This window comes from Cryptotermes secundus, unplaced genomic scaffold, assembly GCF_002891405.2.
Source record: "Cryptotermes secundus unplaced genomic scaffold, Csec_1.0 scaffold900, whole genome shotgun sequence".
Lineage (NCBI taxonomy): Eukaryota > Metazoa > Arthropoda > Insecta > Blattodea > Kalotermitidae > Cryptotermes > Cryptotermes secundus.
The window spans coordinates 46672-68287 of NW_019741305.1; the positions used below are offsets into that span (position 1 = coordinate 46672).

The 21616-nt window shown below is 39.2% G+C and overlaps 1 protein-coding gene across 8 annotated transcripts in view; it reads left to right on the forward strand.

Moving 5' to 3' along the window:
* LOC111872720 (multidrug resistance-associated protein 5) overlaps window positions 1-21616 on the forward strand; it is an 84771-nt gene that overhangs the window by 43962 nt on the left and 19193 nt on the right. For 5 of the 8 annotated variants that reach the window (XM_033754807.1, XM_033754808.1, XM_033754805.1 and 2 more), the window contains 9 exons: window positions 78-223; window positions 1298-1401; window positions 5717-5880; window positions 6090-6188; window positions 9817-9949; window positions 11312-11486; window positions 14387-14515; window positions 15931-16022; window positions 19478-19681. In XM_033754807.1, the coding sequence (XP_033610698.1) occupies window positions 78-223; window positions 1298-1401; window positions 5717-5880; window positions 6090-6188; window positions 9817-9949; window positions 11312-11486; window positions 14387-14515; window positions 15931-16022; window positions 19478-19681 (1246 nt within the window). Of the gene's footprint in view, window positions 1-77; window positions 224-1297; window positions 1402-5716; window positions 5881-6089; window positions 6189-9816; window positions 9950-11311; window positions 11487-14386; window positions 14516-15930; window positions 16023-19477; window positions 19682-20913; window positions 21083-21616 lie in introns of all 8 variants that reach the window. The other 3 variants (XM_023866872.2, XM_023866873.2, XM_033754810.1) reach the window with 3 other exon arrangements.

The following is a 21616-nucleotide window of genomic DNA, read 5'->3' on the forward strand; positions in this document are numbered from 1 at the left end:
ACTTCTTTACAGTGTCCTTTTGTCAAGAATTTTTTTACTTTTTTGTTAAGACATGTCATGAGCTCTGCCTTTCACAGTTCCTGACTCGCTGTGATGAAGTGTATGTGATGAGTCACGGGAAGATTGTTAGCTCAGGCACTCATGAACATCTCATGCAGCACTGCCCCAAGTATTCCAGTCTCATCAAGATTTGCATGCAAGAGAATGCCAAGAACTATTTTGTGTGAGTACTACTGCCTGTTGATTAAAGACTGTTAAAATTTTGACATTCAGCCAAGATTTATTATGTTTAACCTTGCCATTGTTACATCACTGTATCTGGTTATGGTGTATGTCCCACATTGATGTGTAACTCAGTGTCAGCTAGATTAAAACTATTTGCCCTGCCTCTCCTATGGCATAGATCAGAGCAGTAAATACAGCAGTAGATTTTGGTGTTTTCTGTGTGGTCTGTTGAAATAAAACCCATTTGAGTACCACAGTGTGCAAAGGAGTAGAGAAAAAAATCCCATGTATAGTGAGACAGCCAACCCATTGGTGCACCTGTAAGTGGGTTCCCTTCAAAAAGAACTCCTTGGGCTGCTGCTGGAATCACTGCACTTCCACGGTCTTGGTGCCTTTCACCTGAATCTGCTTTACATAAAGTGCAGTGTTTTCTGGAAAAGGTGCATCACATGGAGTACATGTTGTCATGCAACATGACATCTGTCATGAGCATGCTGGGAACCTTTCTCTTGATACTATCAGAAAGGTGTCACTGTGTGCATTCTCCCGAGAAAACCCTTCACACAAAGAAATGAATGGCAACTTGTCCATTCTCTTTAGACATATTCTGCACCTGGGACACTGGAATGTAATGCTACACACTGTTCATGTTTTCTGTAACATGACTTCTTTGTTGCACAGCTTGTTTTTGACTGGTGGCATCTTATGGACACAACTGTGTTATCAGCTGTCACTTGCCATGTTCAGTAGCTGTGCTATGAACAAGTTTCATTTTAACAGCTCTTTCACATATGAAAATGCATATTCAAGGTCTTTACCTCTTCACTATTGAGAGTTATGATACTGAAATTGCTAGAATCGCTGTATTAACTCATTAGAAAGTCATTAGTAAAGTACTGCATGTGAAGTTGTTGCAGTTATGTCCCATTGCACTGAATGTCTGGTAAGCCACAAGACTGGCCTTCTCACAAATTGAGACATTTTTATTATGGAACAACCAGTGTTTTAGTGCATTAATTATGACAATCTTTTCACAGTAGTCTGTGCATTAATGTTTTATTTGAAAACACAGAGAAGATAACAGATGTCATGAGAGCAAATATTCAATGATAGAGTTCATCAGTCAAAACATATGCCATGCTGACAGCGCCAGACATTTTGACATCAGCAAAAATGGTAAGGATCATACAGTAGCATGCAGAATGGTGTAAGTGGACTTGTTTCAATTGTGCTTTGTTGTATGCTGATATAATAAATTTATGTAGGAAAATCAAAGGGAGGGAGAGCACTTTGAAGAACTAGGCATAGAGGGGATGGTAATATTAAATACACGTAGATGTTAAAGAACTAGGGTGGCATTACGTGGACTGCTTCATGTAACTCAGCTAAGCCACTAGTGGAAAAATTTTGTGAACAAAGTAATGAAATTTGTCTTGTGTAGAATGCCAGGAATTTCTGGATTGGCTCAAAAAGATATTAGCTCCTCAAGAGGGTCTCTACTTCATGGATTTAGTTGTTTGCTTGATTGGTCTATTAGTTTATTGGTTGGTTGATACATGCTAATTATATATATATCATCATTTCCACTGTTGTACATGTTATGGGTATAGCATAATAGAATTCTTCCATCATTTTAGATGTCTTCCAAAAATTACTTTTCCTCTTGTTTCATATAGTAAAATCTCTTGGAGGAGGGGTAATAACTATCACAGCCACACTTGGATCATTTTTACTCAAATCATAGAAATGTCAAAACACTGACAACATGGAAAATAGACTTGACAGTTTTTAATCTGTGCCCGCCATATAAATTATTTTTTCTTATATAATATCAAGACATACTGTTGTATTTTTTCGTAGTCTGTATACAGAGTGTCCCAGGAGGAATGTGCCAGGCTTTGGGAGGGTGTTCCTCATGTTAAAGTATGCCAATATAACCCAAAGCACTATGTCCAAAGTTGAACGGTTACAGAGAGAATGGCAAGAGAAGTGTGAAACTTTGACAGGTGTTACACACTTGTTGATTACCAAATACATATTAAAACTGGCAGGAATATGTGGTTTCTGTAATTTTAATAATGTATGTAACATCAAACAAACTTGCGAGTGACATGAAGCCATTAAATTGCACTACAAAAAAACTAGCACGCCATGTCATAGTTTTCCTTAGGGTTCCAAGCACTATACATGACACATGAATGGCAAGCACTGACATAACATGGCTGACTGCGCTTTTGGTATAAGCCCACTACATAACTGTACTAAAATACAGTACCTGCTTTATATTAATTGTTCAAAGTGTCCTCCGCCAGCTGCAATGCAGTTTTTGGCATGCATCTTGTGGGATTGGGTAGCAGAAGCAATGCTGCCTGGATGGTGACGTACGTGTTCTGCCACTGCAGAAATACGATCCTGCAGTGCTTCTCGTGAATCGACCTTAGGTTCGTAGACTAACGCCTTCATGTGGCCCCAGAGGTAATAATCTAGAGGCGTAAGATCTGGCGACCTTGGTGGCCATGCAAGAGGCCCACCACGACCTAACCAGCGGTTAGGGAAGGCTAGTGTGAGCCGTCATCACCACACTCAAGGAAAAACATCGATAAGACTTGTCAGCTGACAGGTACAGTGCATGGACCTGCCAGAAGACCACACTTTTCTCGGACCATTATCTCCGTAACCATTCAACTTTGGACATAGGCGTTTCAGGTTATATCAGCATACTTTAACATAAGGAACACCCTCCCGAAGTCTGGCACATTCCTCCTGGGACACTCTGTATATATATAAAACAGACGAGTTCTAGCAAATGGTAGAAACAGTTTCCTTACTTTTATACTCTTTGTGATGACAGAAGAGAATGAAAACCCTTGCATCAACACTGCCAAGTGAACTGAACCAAAACCTTGAATGTCTGAATTCATGTAATGGTGGGATTCACCTGGTCATGTCATATCCAGCATATTGACATATGTGGTACAGTCATTAAGTTCGTGGACTGTGGTTTTATCATATTACTAGGTATTCACATACACTTACACAGATCCACATCGCCCCTCAAAATAGTCGCCATTGGCCTCTGTGCAAGTCTGCCAATGTTGATATAGCTGCCAAAAACATTGCTGAAACATATTGGCAGGAAATTGCCGTATGGCGTCTCTTGTGGCATTGACAACCTCCTCAGACAACTGAAATCTATGACCATGTAGCTTTGCTTTCAAGCGGTGAAAGAGAAAGAAATCACATGGTGCAAGATCAGGTGAGTATGGAGTGTGTGGCAAAATGGTGACCTGTTGCCTTGCCAGTTCCTCTTGGACAAGAACAGAGCAATGTGCAGGGGCGTTGTCGTGTAGCAACAGCTTATGCCAAATATGTCGCTATGGGATTTGTCTAGTTTCTGGCAGAAGCAGCAGGACGCTCACAGGGAGCCTACACAGAATAATACCTGAACAGTGCTGAAAACAAGAAGTAGCCACTGCAGCACTATAGACATAGAGCGGGTACCCCTGATAATTTTAAATTTTAAAATTTGAAAAAAATTTAAAGAAATTTTCAAATTGGAATTGAAGATTTTAAAAGTGCCAGTTTTTGAAAATCAAATCAACGTGTGTAGGTTAACAAAGATTTTGTACATATCTGACAGATATCAGCGGGGAGGATTCTGATATATCGAAACCTGTTAGCAACGGAGAAATGAACAATTTGGAAGACTAGTGTTCTTAAATTTTAAACTACGTGCAGTGTAGCAGCTACATGAGAGTATACACCTGATGATGGCTATTTACGGCCGAAACATGTAGTGTAGAAGAAAGGGAGACGAAAGAACTACAATAAATTGTTGCACTTAGGATGGAGTTTGTGTCATATATTCCGGCGAGACTTGATGTTTGCCCGTTGTTCAAACTACCACATTTTCGATTTCTGCCACTTGCATTTAACTACAGTTCACAATACAGGCCATAATTCTGCTTATACTGTTAGCACACAACTGTCTCTTGCTGTGAAGAGAGATGAACTGACAGGGCATCATATTGTGCCTCAACCGTGCATTGTAGTCCACTGCAATGACGTTATGCAGCCAGTCCACGAACTTATTGACTATGGTAGTATATATGATGTGTGTGGATAGAGATACAAATAATTTATATATCATAAAACATGTAAACCTGTTCAGAGTTGCTGTCTGCTAATTCCAAGGCCTTTATATTTTTGTTCACTTAGTAAAATCTCTATTGACTTATTCAAAATAGTGTGTCACTGGGTTATCACTCTTACTCTATAATTAGAATATGTTACTGAAAACTTTCCATTTCCTAGATAAGAAACACACGACTTTTCAGAAGCTGACTGTTTCTCTGTCTTCAGGAAGAAAGTAGTACTTCTTTTAATGGCACTGTGAGCAGCTCTGGCTGTATAGCATTTAAAGACTGGATGGCAGTGTATGTGGAATTGGAATGATGTGAAAGGAATTGATCATGACCTAATACCATAACTGCTCTCATTGGTTCCCCTGGCAGTGGCCTTGTGTGTTGGATGAGTAACTAGCAGTGGTCGCTAGCATGGATAACTTGTCTCATATGAATTTTTGTAACATGGCAGCATGACAGGTTGGTCTTGTGGATAATAAATGAAAAGTGCATGGAACTTCCACATGCTCCACATTTATTTACATCTACACAGTTTAGTTCAGATTTTAACAATACATGATGTAATGTACTCCCTTTTCCAGTTGGAACTTGAGATGGATCAGTGAGAAGACACTGTTTCTTGGGTGATTATGAATTCTACACTGATTTGGTTCTGACTTGATTAAGAAAAGTTATTGATTTAGACAACACTTAAAGTGTGGAGATACTATGCCCACCAGATAAGAGGATGAAGATGGTTGATATATAATCCATCTTCCCTCAGTGTTGGTCTAAACCATTCTTATGCTGACTTACACCCCACTAATCTCCCATAGCCTGCTTGAGTTCCTCATATTTATAATTTCATAAAAGCAAGCATGATTTTGCTGTCAACTAGTCTGTAACGTCAGCTTCAAACTGTGGCTGCATTAACTGCCAAGTCATGTACAGGTTCAAAGAATTTTGCGTGAAAATGCTCGAGTCACTAAAAATGTTTTGACTCAACGTTATAGGTCTATTGTGCATCTCTGAGGGTACATATGCATGAGATATTTATGTAGATTGCTGCATCATTATCAGGCAGCTGTTAGATTAAATTTTCATCATACAGTGCCAATAAAAAATCACCCTATTTGGAGATATTATTGAACACACAGGATTTTATTTTGTGAGTTTGCCTTCTGAAGGTATGACATACCTTCACAAAAGTTTTAGGCAAAGATTATCCCATCGTATGCCTTGTGCAGCTGAGAAAACAAGGAAAACCTCAGTCAGGACATTCTCACAATTATTGAGACCCACACTCTTGTTTTAGCTGATGTGATCATACTAACACAACAGTTTCTGTGCTTGTGTCTGTATTGCAGAGGCGTATCATCCCAACAGTGTGAATCTGGAAGCAACAGGTCCAGTGGGAACTTACATGGCCTACTCAGCATCTGTGTGCAGATATATATGGATTGTGTGTGGCCTGCTATCACTGCTGCTATGCAATTTGTGTTTACTAGGAATTCCGCTGTGCGTGCTTCATGTAAGCACCATCATTTTATACTGACTCAGATCACTTTTTCAGTAAACATAAAAATACAGTGACATTTAAGATTATCACAGCTACATTCAGGGTAGAGTCAGACAGTGGGATTTAGTGATTTAGAGATGTGATGAAAGGTAGATAGATGTCTGCAGTTGCGGAAATCTGTGTACCAGAAGTTTCTAATTTCCAGTGTTCCCATTATTCAGTTTCAGAGCCAGTGGGACAAATTGATGCTGTATTTGATTGCAGCGTTTCTGCTAGCTATGTGTCTCAGTGGACTGGTGTGGAGCTTCTCATTTACCACGGTAATGTACACAAGTGCTGTATAACCCCCCTTCCCCCCCCTCCCCCCNATGTAATTTTCTGTTCTACATGTCTGAATTGTGGAAGTTAGATATGTCTGTGTAAAGGCTAATGGTCCTGTCTTCACAGTGTTAATTCTCTACATTTAGATGCGTTTTTCTATGCAACCGTTAAGTTCTGCATTTATAAAAATTGGTGCAGCTGTAGTTGAGGGTTCTTTGTATCTGCTGATTTTTTAAGTGATTTCCCGAAATATATTAATAAAAACTATTATATCTTACCTAGATCTTATTGTGCACCATCACCTTCAAAGTAGTCCCCTTGGGACCGATCCCAGCATTTCTGCCACTTTTCAGATGCATCCTTGAAGTCTTTCTTTGTTAGGGTGTTTAGTACTGTCTGCGTTTCCACTTGAATTTCCTCAGCTGTATCAAATCTTCGCCTCTTCAACTTGATTTTCATCTTGGGGAAGAGAAAGAAGTCGCATGGAGCTAAGTCTGGCGGGTACGGTGGGTGGGGAACAACTGCCATCTTGTTTTTAGCCAAAAATTCCTGCATAATGTAAGCGTATGCGGTCGTGCGTTGTCATGGTGGAGTACCCAGTCATTCGTGCGCCACTTCTCTGGACGTTTTCTCCTCATGTCCTCCCTCAAACGCCTTAGAAGATCGCGATAGAACTCTTTACTGACTGTCTCTCCATGAGGGACGAACTCCTTGTGAACAATCCCGTCAATATCAAAAAAACAGATCAACATGGACTTAATGTTGCTCTTGACTTGTCGAGCTTTTTTTGGCCCCCAAGGTGTTACAGAGGTCTTGGATGGTCAGCCTACGATCTTGCAGAATCAGATCCCTAACTTTCGCGACATTTTCTGGTGTTTCGCCCGTTGATGGCCATCCCAAACGATCGTCATCATCAGTCAATGTTCGGCCATTTTTAAAATGCTTATACCAGTTGTAAGTTTGTGTCTGGCCTAAACTGTTTTCACAAAAAGCTTCCTTCAACATTTGGTGCATTTCTGCAGCGGTTTTCCAAAGTTTGAAACAAAACTTTATACAGACACGCTGCTCTCTCAGGTCAGCCATCGCAAAACCCCAAACTCATGGAAACACAACAATGGAAATATGTTCACCAACAATAAACCCAACCACTCAACTTGACGCCGCTTGCCATACTGATTCAAGAAGGATGTGTGAGAAGACACCTAGCAGTATTTCGATGTACTCATAATCATTCGCGCAAAAAGTTCAAATTTCAGAAACTTTTGGATTGCCCCACGTATATTGTTTGAGACAGTTTCTAAAAGTAGGAAGATACATATGTCTATCACTGCACCTCTTCTGATAAAATAACGCATTGTTTTGTTGTGTTTAATTCTTGTTTGGGGCACACGGTAGTGTAGTTGGTTGAAGCACTATGCTACAAGCCGTAAGGTCGCAGGTTCAATTCTCGATGAGGTCATTAGGACTTTTTTTTCAATTTACCTAATCTTTCTAGCCATGCTGTGGCCCTGGGGTTAACTCGGCCTCTTACAGAAATGAATACCAGGAATCTCCCTGTGGGTAAAGGTGTGACTAGCACATAAGGCTGACAACCTTACCTCCACCTGTGAGCCGATTGTCTAGAAAATATGGGAGCCTGGATTTCTGACAACTCTATGTGCCTCCATGGCCAGTTACAGGGACAGCTTTACCTTCATTATTAATTTTTGTTTTCCAAATAACACTCTTATACGAAGGTAAGTCAATAATTAAGTTACAAATGGATATTGAACTTAAACAAATAAGAGTACTGATTTGAAAAATGCTTTTATTTCTCAACATAATCTCCCTGTACATTGAGGCACTTGTCCCACCATTTCACAAGCCCCGGAAAACCAGCAGCATAAAATTCTTTGGGCTGCTGTCAGAACCAGATATGTTCACACGGCTTAGCCTACCTCACAGTGCATGACAGGGTAGGTTTTCACAAAGTCTGTGCACGATTGGTGCCACGCATACTGACCCCATTACACAAAATGCAAAGAATGAGTCTTGCATTACAGCATCTCAGTTGCTACCACGATGAAGGACACGATATGCTAGCCCGAATTGTTCCAGGTGATGAGTCTTGGGTTCCCCATTACCAGCCCGAGACAAAGCGTGCATGAATGCAGTGGAAACATCCTGCATCACCTGCCAAAAAAAGTTTAAGGTGACATCATCCTCCAGGAAAGTGATGCTCCCAGTCTTCTAGGATCACGAAGGCATACTGCTCACTGAATTCCAGCCTCTAGGACAAACTGTAAATGCCAGCTCCTACTATAACATCCTCAGGAAGCTTCGTAAGGCCATTCAACGAAAGCATGCAACCTGTCATGCATTATGAGGTAGGCCATGCTGTGTGAACACACCTGGTTTTGACAGCAGCCCAAAGAATTTTATTCTGCTGGTTTTCAGGGGCTTGTGAAACGATGGGGCAAGTGCCTCAATGTATAGGGAGATTATGTTGAGAAAAAGAAGCATTTTTCAAATCAGTACTCTTATTTGTTTAAGTTTTATATCCATTTGTAACTTACTTATTGACTTACCTACATATATTAAAAGTGAAACAATCTGAGGTAAGTGTGACTATTTTCATGATTTTGTTGTTGTGTTGCATCAGCCTCTACTATAAATGAACCTGTGTTCAGCAAATGTTATTCACTCCTCAATGGTGTGGACTCTTACGCAAATCCACAGGTCCCCTCCAATGAAAATACCCTACCCTGATCTGGGGACACTTCACATTGAACACCTCAGAGAGAACTTATGACTTCTGACTGAGAAAATTGGCTGCCTATAGGATGGTTTCTTTCAAGGTCTGAATACTCTAAATGGGAGATAAGTGGAAGGAAAATGAAAAAGAAACATATTTCAGAACAATCTGTAAATACTGGTTATACGAGCCCATGTTGACCTCAGTTATTTGCCTGGTGTTCTTATTTATATCTTTATTTCTTCTTCTTCTTCTTCTTCTCCTTCTCCTCCTCCTCCATTGCTCCATCTCCCCTTGGCTGTTTCATCTCCTCCTCATTCTTGTTCACCTGCTCCTTTTCCTTGTTTACTTCCTCGGCCTAGTTCACATCCTCCTCGATCCCATCTTCCTTGTTCACCTCTTTCTCATCCTTGTTTACCTCACCATCGTCCGTCTCATTCTGTTCCTTGTTTACCCACTCCTCCTTGTCTTAATTCATACCCTCAACCTTGTTCACCTCCTTGTGCTTGTGCACCTCCTGGCCCTCATTCACCTCTTTTTCATCATCAACTTCTATCTTGCCCTTGTTCACTTCCCTCTCACCCGTGTTCACTTTCGTCTCACGTTTGTTAACTGCTATTTCGCCCCTGTTAACCTCCATCTCCTAGCTGACTTCTTCCTCCTTGACCTAGTCCAGCTCTTCCTCTTCTGCCTGTTTGTTCTTGTTCACCTGTTCATCCTTATTTTCAGTCTTTTTGTCCACCTTGTCTCCACTCACCTCCCTCTTCTCTTCCCTTCCTCCTCATGTACTGTAAATAATCAGACAGCTGTGACCTTAGCCAGGTGCCTTCTGCATGGAAGAAAAGCGGCAGACTTGTTTAATCTACTGTTAAGGTGACGCTTTGTATGAGCAGGTTGTGGTGAGAGTATCACAGCGGGCACACAACGTATGGTTTGGAAAATTGTGCAGGGCTCCTATGGGCTATTTCCGGGCTTCCCGTGCTGTGATGTCTGCCCTCAACTTGTTCTCTCTAGATGTGCGAGATGGTAAGTTAGAGGACAGTGCAAATAGACTGCAGCTCTATGTATTACACAGGATCATATTTACAGTTATGGTGACAAACATGTTTGAAGTAGGAACATTCATTCTTTTATTTATTCCTCCTCCTCCTCCTTTTCTTCTCTTCTGCTCCTCCTTTCCCTCCTCCTCTGTCTTCCCTTTTTCCTTTTCTTCTTCACTTCCCTACCTCTACTTTTTCTTCCTTCCCTGCTTCTCCTCTTCTCCTTCCTCATCCTCCCTTCTCACCCTCCTTTATTCTACATTTTCCTCCTCCTGCTCCACATACTAAGCTAAGAATCCTCTTGCACTTCCAATAGATATATCTGTATTTGCCCACCTGTCTAAATCCTGTATTTTCACAGGGCTTCTATTTTGTTACTGTGTTCATAATTCTAGCATTCTTCATATGCCATGCACATGCACACCATTTCTCTGTCTGATCTTCTACCATTTCATTTAAACTTTTGCCCTTCAGCTGAGCCCTGATGTGGTTATTTCTTGTTGTATAAAATAGTCGTCTAAGTGAAATTAACCTGTTCATTGTCGTAGATCAATTCCACCATATGACAGACCAGGAAGGAGCTGTTCCACAATATAAAACATGTGTAGAATTGATTTGTTGTGTCTGAAAATCAACCACCAGAACTTCAAAGTTAGAAAATAATGCATATTTATATACACGTATGCAGTTCTGAAGTATTGACTTCATACCAAATTTTTCACTCGCTTCTTCACGTTTCTTGCTTGGCTTACTTTTCATCCAGAAGACGGAGATTATATGCTCCCCCAGAATGTCAGGCTTTCTCCGAACCACATAGCATTACAACCCATGCATTTTTCATGCTGATATTTTTATTTTTGTAAAATCAATTATTAAGGAGCATTAAAATGTACAATGAAAGTGAGCAATTTAAGACAATATGTTCTGTGACAATTGTATGAAAGCTCTGGTGGTGATTCATTTCAGACAGTGTGGAGAATCAGAGATAGATTTAGATTCTAGTTTTAACATACTACATAAGAATGAACTCTATTATAAGTATACATGTAAGTGCCGTGCAGATTACAAGTAGGGGATGCTGACATTAAAGTTGGTTGTTTTTGACCAATATAAAATGTTAGGGGCCAAGCATATGCTGATTTGCTTGAGACTATACCCACCTTAACTGGCGGTGGGGATGGATCTGTATGGACAGGACGTGTTATTTCCAAATATGGACCTCTGTTAGCTATCGAACATCTCACCTGACGTTTCCACACAATCGGCTTATAAGATTGTACCCTCTTAAATTTATTGTAAAGGTGCTGTAAGATTCTACCTGTGATTTGTGTTCACTAAACATACATAGGTCCTTTGCATGTTGCAGTTGATGTAAGACTTCCACTGTTGTTTCGACAGCTGCTCGAGAATGCAGGCTTCTTTTTGTGCGCCGCCTTTGTATTGCTGTACATCTCGCCGTACAGTCTGGTAGTCATATTTGTTATTTTGTTGGCCACTGCTGTTGTCCTGGGACTGCTTTACAGGTAACAGGGTCATGTGATTTTCACATGCCACTCTATTTAACGCATTTACTGCCAACCCCTGATGGGTCCGATCGTACCGAGTGCCAGTCCTGATCCCATCATGTGATGGGGTGTTGTCATTGTGTGTGTGTGACTGGCATCTTCCCCTATAGATGCCCTCATGTTCCCTTCCAGTTCTGTTTCAAATGTAGGGAGTTCAAAGTCCAGTTTTGAAGTAAGTTGGCACAGCAGGCCAGATCAGGCCAGACCAGGTCAGATTGTATACACCATTGTCAGAACCCTTATGAATTGACTCATAACGTTAGGTTTCACAGAAATTTATGAAGAAGTCCCGATGAGAGATTTGAAGTTCTCATGACAGTATCTAGACTTTTACTGTTTCCTGGGATATGACACCTAATTTAACAGACATGTACTAATATTTTGAAGGAATCTACGTTCTCAATTTTACATCCTGGGGATGGAGGCAATAGGTTCCTTTGAAACATTGCAACTTATCTACTAATCTACATTCATTCATTCATTCATTTATTTATAGTTCCAAAAAATCCATAGAGGCATCTGCCTCAGATATAGAACAAGTCAACAATACAATATAACATATAAATATACATACATAATCAGATAGTCATCATTGTCAAAATTTAAATACTCAATACAACAAAACTACTGTACAGCAATACATTCCATATATCAAAATAACATATAAAATTACATACACGATCAAAAGACCACCAAGATCCTTAATATAGTAATATAAAATCTATTTTCTTAATATATAATACACCTGTATCACAACAGTAATAGCACCTTTTTCCTGAGTATTTATTCCATAGTCCATTGCATTCTAGCAATAGGCAACAGTGTTTATTTAAATATACATTTTATTCATTCATTCATTCATTCATTCATTCATTCATTTATTACAGTTAAAAAATCCACAAAGGGGTCTGCTTCAAATATAGAAGAAGTCAGCAGCGCAATATAACACATAAATATACGTGCATAATCAGATAGTCATCATCGTTATCAAAATTTGAAATACAGTACAACAAAACTACTGTACAACAATACATTCCATATATCAAAATAACATTTAAAATTACATACATGATTAAAAGACCACCAAGACTCTTAATATAGTAATATAAAATCTATTTTCTTAATATATGATACACCTATATCACAGCAGTGATAGCACATTTTTCCTGAGTATTTTATTCCATATTCCGTTGCATCCTAGCCATGGGCAACAGTGTTTATTTAAATATACATGAGGGATCAATCTTTATTCCAGCAGTAGTATTCTTCAACAGTATAAAAAGAACTGGTGATAAGAAACTTCTTTAACGCCACTTTAAATCCAGGAATGTCACAAGATAATTGTTTAAGCTCTGGAGGGAGGTGGTTACAAAGTTTGATACCAGAATACCATCCACCTTTCTGAAATATCGTTAAGTTTACCACCGGAAGATGCAAGTCATGATTAAATCTGGTATTACGTGTGTGGACATCAGAGTTTGTTATATAGCAATCTCTATTCTTGACAACCAGCATAAGTAAAGAAAATATATATTGAGACTGAAGTGGCAGAATATGTAACTCCTTAAATAAATTACGGCACGAATCTATATTACGCGAATTGGTAATAATTCTTATTATTCTTTTCTTTATTTGAAATATGATTTTTGCATGAGCCGAACTCCCCCAAAATATTATGCCGTAAGATATTATTGAATGAACTAGGGAGAAATAAACAGTTTTTAGGCACTTCAAGGATAAAAGAGGTTTTAATACTCTAATTACATTGGATGCCTTATTTAATTTGGGTATCATTTGGTCAATATGGGTTTGCCATGACAGTTTATGATCAATAACAAAACCCAAAAATTTTGTAACCTCCACATTGGTTATTTGTTTTTTCCCACATAGTATATGTAAATCTAAAGCTCTTGTGTTTTTAGTTACAAATTGTAGAAAGTAAGTTTTTGTAGGATTTAGTAGTAATAAATTACTACTAAACCATTTATTTAATTTTTCTAAAACTATATTTATATCTTTTTCAAATCTTGGGGTGTCAGGATTANAAGGCCTTGTGAATGTCATCACATTCCAGAAAACTGATCTGTAATTGAAATGAGTACATAGTTGCACCATGTAAGCTATATAGCTCAGAGTCTTGATCCAGGTTTTGATGGTGTCTGGAATTAGGAAATTATGAATGTGCCACTATAAGCATTCCAGCTGCATGATGCCAGTCCAGTTAATGTTTACTTGCATGCCTAAAGATGACCTTATTATGCTCAAAATCTTCATAGTGGAATAGCCTCTGAGGCTTTAAGAGGCAAGATGTATCTCTAAGGGATTCTCCTACTTTAATGATAACCCCAGCTTCACATAGCTGACCCTGTTTCCACATGTAAGACTGCAGGGGTCAAGTGCTGTGGCATACCCAAGCATAAGTATGAATGAAACATCACTGTCTGATTCAAGATAACAAAATTATAGTGGTAAAATCGTCACATCTGGTGAGTGGGGAATGTGCTTTCCTAAAGTTGGATAAAGTTTGTATGAGAAGGGTTACAGTCTTGTGGGTTTTAATGCTGTTTAGCTCAAAGAGTCCCTGACATTTCTGAAGAATATACCATCTCCATCTTCATGGTTTGAAGAATAAGCCAAGCAAGCAGACAGAGAGAAGCAGATTACATGGTGTCACATCCCAAAAACAATTCACATCTTAGTCACTCTCATACAACCCTCAAATCCAGCATACTCATTAACAATCTCTTTACACTGGAAACTGCCGGGTTTTTGATTACTGAGAGATAAAGAGATATGGCCAATAAGGTTTGCCCACATTACAAAATGCTGAGCTACAATTGTGGTTGACTTGTGTGCAGGAAATGTCTACTGAAGTTGCATGAAATGGAAGTGATGTCACGTGTCCCACTGTACCAGCACCTGATGTCCACCATAACCGGCCGGAGCACCATCCAGGCTTTTGCCAAGGAGAAAGAATTCATTGCTGAGTGAGTTACTTTATAAATATGCAATAACTGACCTGTTAAAATGACATGCCTCTTAAGAAGAGGGGTTCCATTCACTTTTACTTGCATCACCAGTACAGCATGATGTGGCACAAGATCACTGGTACTGACAGTAAATATTTTGTAGGTATGAATTTTTTGAAACATGATGTTAAAATGAAGTGGTGATTCCATTGCTTCACTGACATAATGTTGACCTTGTGGGTGTTATGTGACCCATTGTAACTGCCACTAACAGCAAACATTTCATGCAACGGTTGGTTTCAGTTTCAGCATACAGAAAGCGCTGTTTCATCTTATAAGCTTATAAATTTGAAAATGTAGGAAAGGACATTAAGTGAACGTCTTTGAGTTCTGGCCTTTTTTATACACATTTGCTTGTCAACACAGCAGAATAAGTGCATTATAATCAAGATGAAACATTTGTCTATACCAGTTGTTATCAGCCTCAGTTTGGTCATGGAGAACATTCAGATGGTGATGGGTCATGAACATATTTTTTTCTTTAACAGGCAAACCTTATTACTCATAAAGGTGATAAACGTGAAAATGCATGAAAAATAAAATATCATAATATCCAGTATCATTGAGTATGAAGTCTTTGTCATTCAGTTACCTTTAATAGTGTAGAGGGGTTGAATGTATTTGTCTGTAATATTTGTGTATTGCATTTAATGAGCTCATGAGTTTATTAATAGTTTGCATGGTGGCTGTTATGGCTGCGATCAGACTGTATTGTTCATTGTCGCAGCATCTACTGTTTCAATTTGTCTAATTCCTTTTCTTTGTCACCATGCAAGAAATAATCCAAGAATTATTGTCAGAGCCCTTTTACTATTCTTGGTACACTGCTCCAGCATAATCTATTTCATATCTTGATGTATATTGTGGACTTAAATATCCAGTTCATTCCATTTCTCTTTACAACCATGTTAAGATTCTCAACAATCCTCAGTACTGTACAGGTTACTTTTCTGTGTGGTTATATTTAAATATATTGCTATTATGTGTGCATTTTTATAGTGTCATTGTAAAAATAATTTTGGGTGGGGGATAGTGAAATAAATGAATAAAAAATGGAATGTCTAAAGGAAGATATAAAATATCACTTGAAAGTGGTAAATGACCGCTAAGTATTAGAATGTATGATCACACATTAGCACAGAGCAGCTAGAAGTTTCAATATTCCACTAATAATAACATGCCCCATGAAGTTAAAATGCAGAACACAGTACCGTAGAATTTAGAATCACACTCTCCAAACGAGTATAACATATTCCCTAGAAGAAGTTGGAACATGCCACTGTGGAAGTTTACACATGTCTGTAGTGGAAAGAAGCAGAACCGAGACTTGCCTCTTGAAAGCAGTTACATCAGAATGTGAACACATGTTGCAGTTTCACCAGGAAGTGTGATGACAATGCCACTTGCATGTATCTGCTGAGTGCTGCATCATGTTGGCTAGCCATCAGAGTGCACGTCATTGCAGGTGAGTGGTGCACACATGAAACACAGCAGCCTAGAAATCAGGTCATGTGGAAATGCTAACCTAACTATATTCAGTCCCTCTCTACTTCATGGTGATGCATGCTAAGAACTGCTGTAGCATATAAGCTACACAATGCATACAGCTGATTCCAAGCAAAGCATTAGAGTTTTTATTGAACGATGAAGAAAGAATTTTTTTAAATTTTCTTCAGTTATAGTGATTTGGCTGATTACCCACCACTGTCACTACTAGCCATTGCTGATAAAAGTTTGTTGTTTGATTCTTATTTTGTTCAGACAAACCCAATTTAATAGCACAAAAGAAAAGACCCACTACAGAACTCAATACAGTAATATGAAAATGTAATATAGATAGAGGCATGAAATGTCATATCAGATAAAACATTTTAATGAGAAGTTGATGCATCATTCTAGCAATTTTCTTTCAATTCATACACAGAAGGACTTACTGTGAATATGGACTATAACGTTGGATATTCTGTTACTGTCAGACACTGGAGAGAGAATGGGAAAGTACTGAGACAGTGGCAGCAATTTATAGACTCGTAATTCAGTTAGGACAGAGCACTTTACAGTATTCTCGTGAATTTGGCTTTCTCATGAGACCAAATAATCCAATAAATATACTCTTAAACAAAATCTACATAAAGTACAAACGTGTGTGATGGATTTCCTCTTCAGAATGATTTATGTACAGGTAGGGCCTTAAGGGTGTTATGCTCTACTGTTGCCACCCCTGTTGTACATAACTAGTGTGGGGTTACCTTTACCTGAATTCTCCAATGTGGACACCCTACCCTAGGGTGGTTACAAATGGAAAACATAGTCATATACTCGTACGTAGGTCAGTCAAAAAGTTCCCGGAATTCCCCTGCAGACGGAGAACGAGCTATAAGATAGTGCACACACTGTTGTGGTGGGAAGCTCAGCATGTCTGCTCGCAGGTGCAACAGGTCTGGACAGGTTTCAATGTGCAGTGTCATTATGGTTCGCTTGAATTAGACGTGAGTGTTTGTTATTTGACACATTGTCACAGTTCAAACAGCATGCGAACATCAAGTTCACGTGCAAATTGGGAAAATCTGCTTCAGAGATGTTATCAACCCTGCAGCAAGTTTACAGTGATACTGCACTAAAGAAATCTGCAGTTTACAACTGGTTTTCCCGGTTTAAGAATAGGCAGGAGATGTTAGATGACCAGCGCAGCGGGAGACCTTCAACATCCAGAACCAAAGAAATGATTGGAAAAGTGCGACAACTGATTCGATGTGACTGAGGAATGACCATCGCGGAGTTGGAGCAAGAAGTTGGTACTGTTACCAGCCATTTCTATGTGCAAGTTTTGCAGAGGTTGCACAAAGCAGTTCGGAGGAAGCGGAGTGACAAGTGGCAGGGACAGTGGTTTCTGCATCACGATAACGCATCAAGCCACACATCGTTTGCTGTGCAGCAATTCCTCACCGAGAAAAACATTCCTGTCATCACTCAACCACCATACTCTCTGGATCTCGCTCCGAGTGACTTTTGGCTGTTCCCTACTCTGAAAATGGACCTCAAGAGGACACGTTTCACAACCATGGAGGACATCAAATCGAAATCAACGGCTGAGCTCCGGAAGATTCCGAAAGAAGCCTTCCACCGCTGCTTCCAACAATGGCAGGATCAATGGAGCCTGTGTGTGTGCGTCCTACTTTGAAGGTGATTAGGTAAGCATTGCCATATGTCCTACCATTAGAGTGCTATACCATCATTCTGGGAACTTTTTGACTGCCCCTTGTGTCTTACCAAGGCCAAACTGAAATTGTGGAAGAGCTGCTCAGGCAGTTCACCTGACTCGAGCTCTTGGCTGCAGAATTGTTTTATCTGAGCAAGCAGGCTGGCCGTATGAGGTCAGTTAGGTCAGTTGGTCGGTTGGTTAGCTATTTAATTATAGGAAACTGATAAAACAAATTTTCTCATTTTAGTTATGTAGCTTGTCACTGTTGTCAGAGTTAATAGCAGGACTGGTATCTATGTGGGCATCACAGAACAAGCCAAAAGCAGAAATATTCTTCAGTGGCGGCTCTCTTTATTGCTGTAAGGGAAAATTGGAGTCACTCGAAACCAAATGCCCAGAGTGCAGGAATGAGATTCATCAGACATGTTGCTCTTTACTTCAGAATGCTAAAACAAATATCTTTATATGTACACGGTCAATTATTCCCATGTGAATTGTCTGCTCTGTGGATTAACTGCAGTACTCTTGAAACCTCTTAGTTTATTGATTGTAGTTCCCTGTAAAGATCTAAGTGTTGCCTATTAGGTCTCTTTCAGTAATATGGATTGGTGTTGCTTTTAAACAGTTTGTAGTAGATTGTACATCTCGCCCTCCTACAGCTTTCACTTTTATACTTTGTTGCTTTTTAAAGGACTGACACTGAACAAGGTTGGCTTTCTTCTGTCCAAAGTATATGTCTCACTCCTCAGTGACCAGTAGTAAGACTGTTGATGTTCATAGTTGAAAGCAGTGTGGATAGGGCTATATCAAGGTTCCTGGATTTTTTTTTTTTTTTATTATCTGCCATACTTCTCCCCTCCATTATCTCGGGCAGTTGAGAGCCTGGTGAATAATATTCAAAAATTGTTTTAATAATAACATCAGTAACGTCTAATTCATTTTATTACCTTCAAATCTGACACGTTTACAACTGCATTGATTAATCATACTTCAGAATATTAATATAATCTGATACAGCTTTTCTATATGACATATCCATCAGATCATTTTAATTGTTTTATGTATCATTTCTAATCAAATGATACATGAAAATAATTAAATCAATCTGTGAGGAACTACAAAATATCTCATTTTCTCTCACCTTATGTATATTCATGGCCCACTGCTATATCACTGGTGAGTCCAGCTTCTCGTGAAATTAGACATTTATATATTGCATTCTGTACAGTTCTCATAAATTATGTTTTGCACATGATGGAAAGACAGAAATAAAATATGTCAAAAGAAGAAAACATGTCTTCCTGGTAGGCTCTAGTGCTCCTGACCCGGGATGTCAACACTGTAGACCAGTACTGAGTATTATCACATGTCAGGTGTGGCATTTGAGGATCTATAGGCAAGACAGTGGCCCTCACAAACTACATAATATTTATAGTCTTACTTGGTATTGTACAAGACTTCAGGTTCTCATGCTGGTTACTATGAAGATTACTGTTTTCTGGGATGTGACACTGTGTAGTATCATAAAACAGGAGCTGGGTCCTGTCCTTCCTCTCTCTATATGTACAGTATACCACTTCTACTGGAAGATGGGGCAACAGGTTCCTCAGAAACCTCAGAAACAATCAATCACACTATACAGCATAAAATCTCAGAAGAGTGTCTCAATTATATTTCTGTTTCTAACATGTTTCTTGAATAATAAATGTGTTTGGCAGCCATAACAGTTGGTCTGACAGCAGTTATGCTGGTTTTTGCAACACCTGTCCCCTGGTCAGACCATATCCCCACCGACTGGGTCACAGGTCTTGCGCTAGTGACTGCTATGCAGATGAGTGGCTGTCTGCAGAGCATTCTGCATTCATTGGCCGAGTCTGAAGCAAGGCTGAAGATTTTTGCAGAGTCCAGCCGCTGTATAGAGGTGAGAGGATTATCGTAAATTAGGGCTTACATGCTGGAACTTTTGTGTAGTCGTATTATTTAGGTTGGCTGATGTTTCAGGCAGAAACTTGCATAAGAATTGTGGTGTCAGAATCAGAACCTGCCATGTTTAAGGACTGTACCTTGAAAGAAGGTACCTCACTGCATTTTTTCTTTTTTGTTTATAGACTGTGTTAATGCATTAGAATTCACTGCAAACTTTTCATTCATTGATGCACTAACACTAATACTCCTACAGTCTATTTCTGCAAAACAACAGTTTCAATGGATGGCTAGCTGTTTGTGCATCAGTAATATGCAACTCTATTCTTATTATGTTCTCTGATTGAAAGAAACAAAGTATGGAACCAAATGGAAAAGTTATTGCCTGCATTCCCTTTGTATTAATTAAATGCATTTAAAAGTACCCAGTCCTATATGGAATAAATACTAGGGGATAAATTCTACTGAGGTATACCAGCTGGTGCTTGAAGCTCTACACTGATTTCAATATGATGTTGAAGTTGAGGATCTTTATCTTCATGCAAGTTCATGATGTAGCTGAACATGGCAGTGGGGTTCACTTGTAAATTTTGTAGTTAACAGAATGATAACCTTCGCTGTCATCTGACAGCTGAAATTCACTGCATGCCAGTGTTGATCCTGCCAAGTGTCAAACTCTTTCACCATATATAAAAATATTTTTTTTTGATGCACATACCACTCAGAGGGAATCTAAATGTACAGCAAGTGTCAGATGAGTAATTCTGTCTTCTGGGATATAACGCTGTGTAGTCCATTGAAAGTCAACCGATGTTTTAGAGGAATATAGAATATATCACCTCAATCTTCAGGGTCAAATAATAAGCCAAGCAAGGGACCAGCATGAAGCAGGTAGCAAGCAGAGCTCTGCTTGGCTTATTATTTGACCCTGCAGATGGAGGCAACATGTTTCTATGAAACATTGGCTGATTTTCAACAGACTACATAGTGTTATATCCCGACAGATAGAACTCTTCATAATCAGTCCTTTTAGAACCTCAAATTGTACGATGTCGGTTAGCCTTTCCTTATTCTCTTCCATTTCTGTCTCAAATGTAATAAGTCCAGAATCTGTAGTTTCCATGGCAAGTCAGCTGGCCCAGCAAGTGAACTTCAAGTGCAGGGGCCTGCGAGTGAATGTAATACCTAAAGTTATATGAAGTCAGAGGTTTTCACCTGACGAAACTTACAGGGAATAAAAAGTGAAGACCAAACCATCAAGTCGAAACGTAAACTGCTCCTTGAAAACTGGCCTACAGATGGCAGCATCACATTTGAAAATGTAACGACAGTGACTTCTCCAGGTGTCTTGCAATCCCTCGATGGAATGTCATTCAGAATTGAAACAGGACAGAAAATAGGTGAGCTATCACTCTGCTGTGTGGCAATGGAGCTTGTGAGATTAGAGGTTCTCATGATGGAAACTATAAGGGTGAACTTCTTCTGGAATGTGACATCATATAATCTGGTATGTCATTACCAACATTTTGGAGGATCCTGCTGCCACAATATTCAGGGTAGAAGGGTAAGACAAACATGCAAGAATTCTAATGATCCACAAGACTACATGGTGTCACATTGCGGGAGGCAGTTATCTTATATACAAGTACATAGATTGGATGCTATAAATCACAATTTTCTTAATACGAGGGGGTACCCAAAAGAAACCGAACTTATTTTTTTTTNTTACCTCATCGAAGGTACCAACTTCTTATTGTCATTTCTTGATATTATTTCTTTCCTGTCCTTCTTCTTTCTTATCTTTTATTCTTTTTCTGCCTTTAAGGTGTGAGTTCATTATTTTGTTCCTTGCCATTATATCTTTCTTTCCATCCCTTTCTTTGTTATTGTTCATGAGGACACAAAAGGAAATCCTATACAAAGTGCTTTTTTTG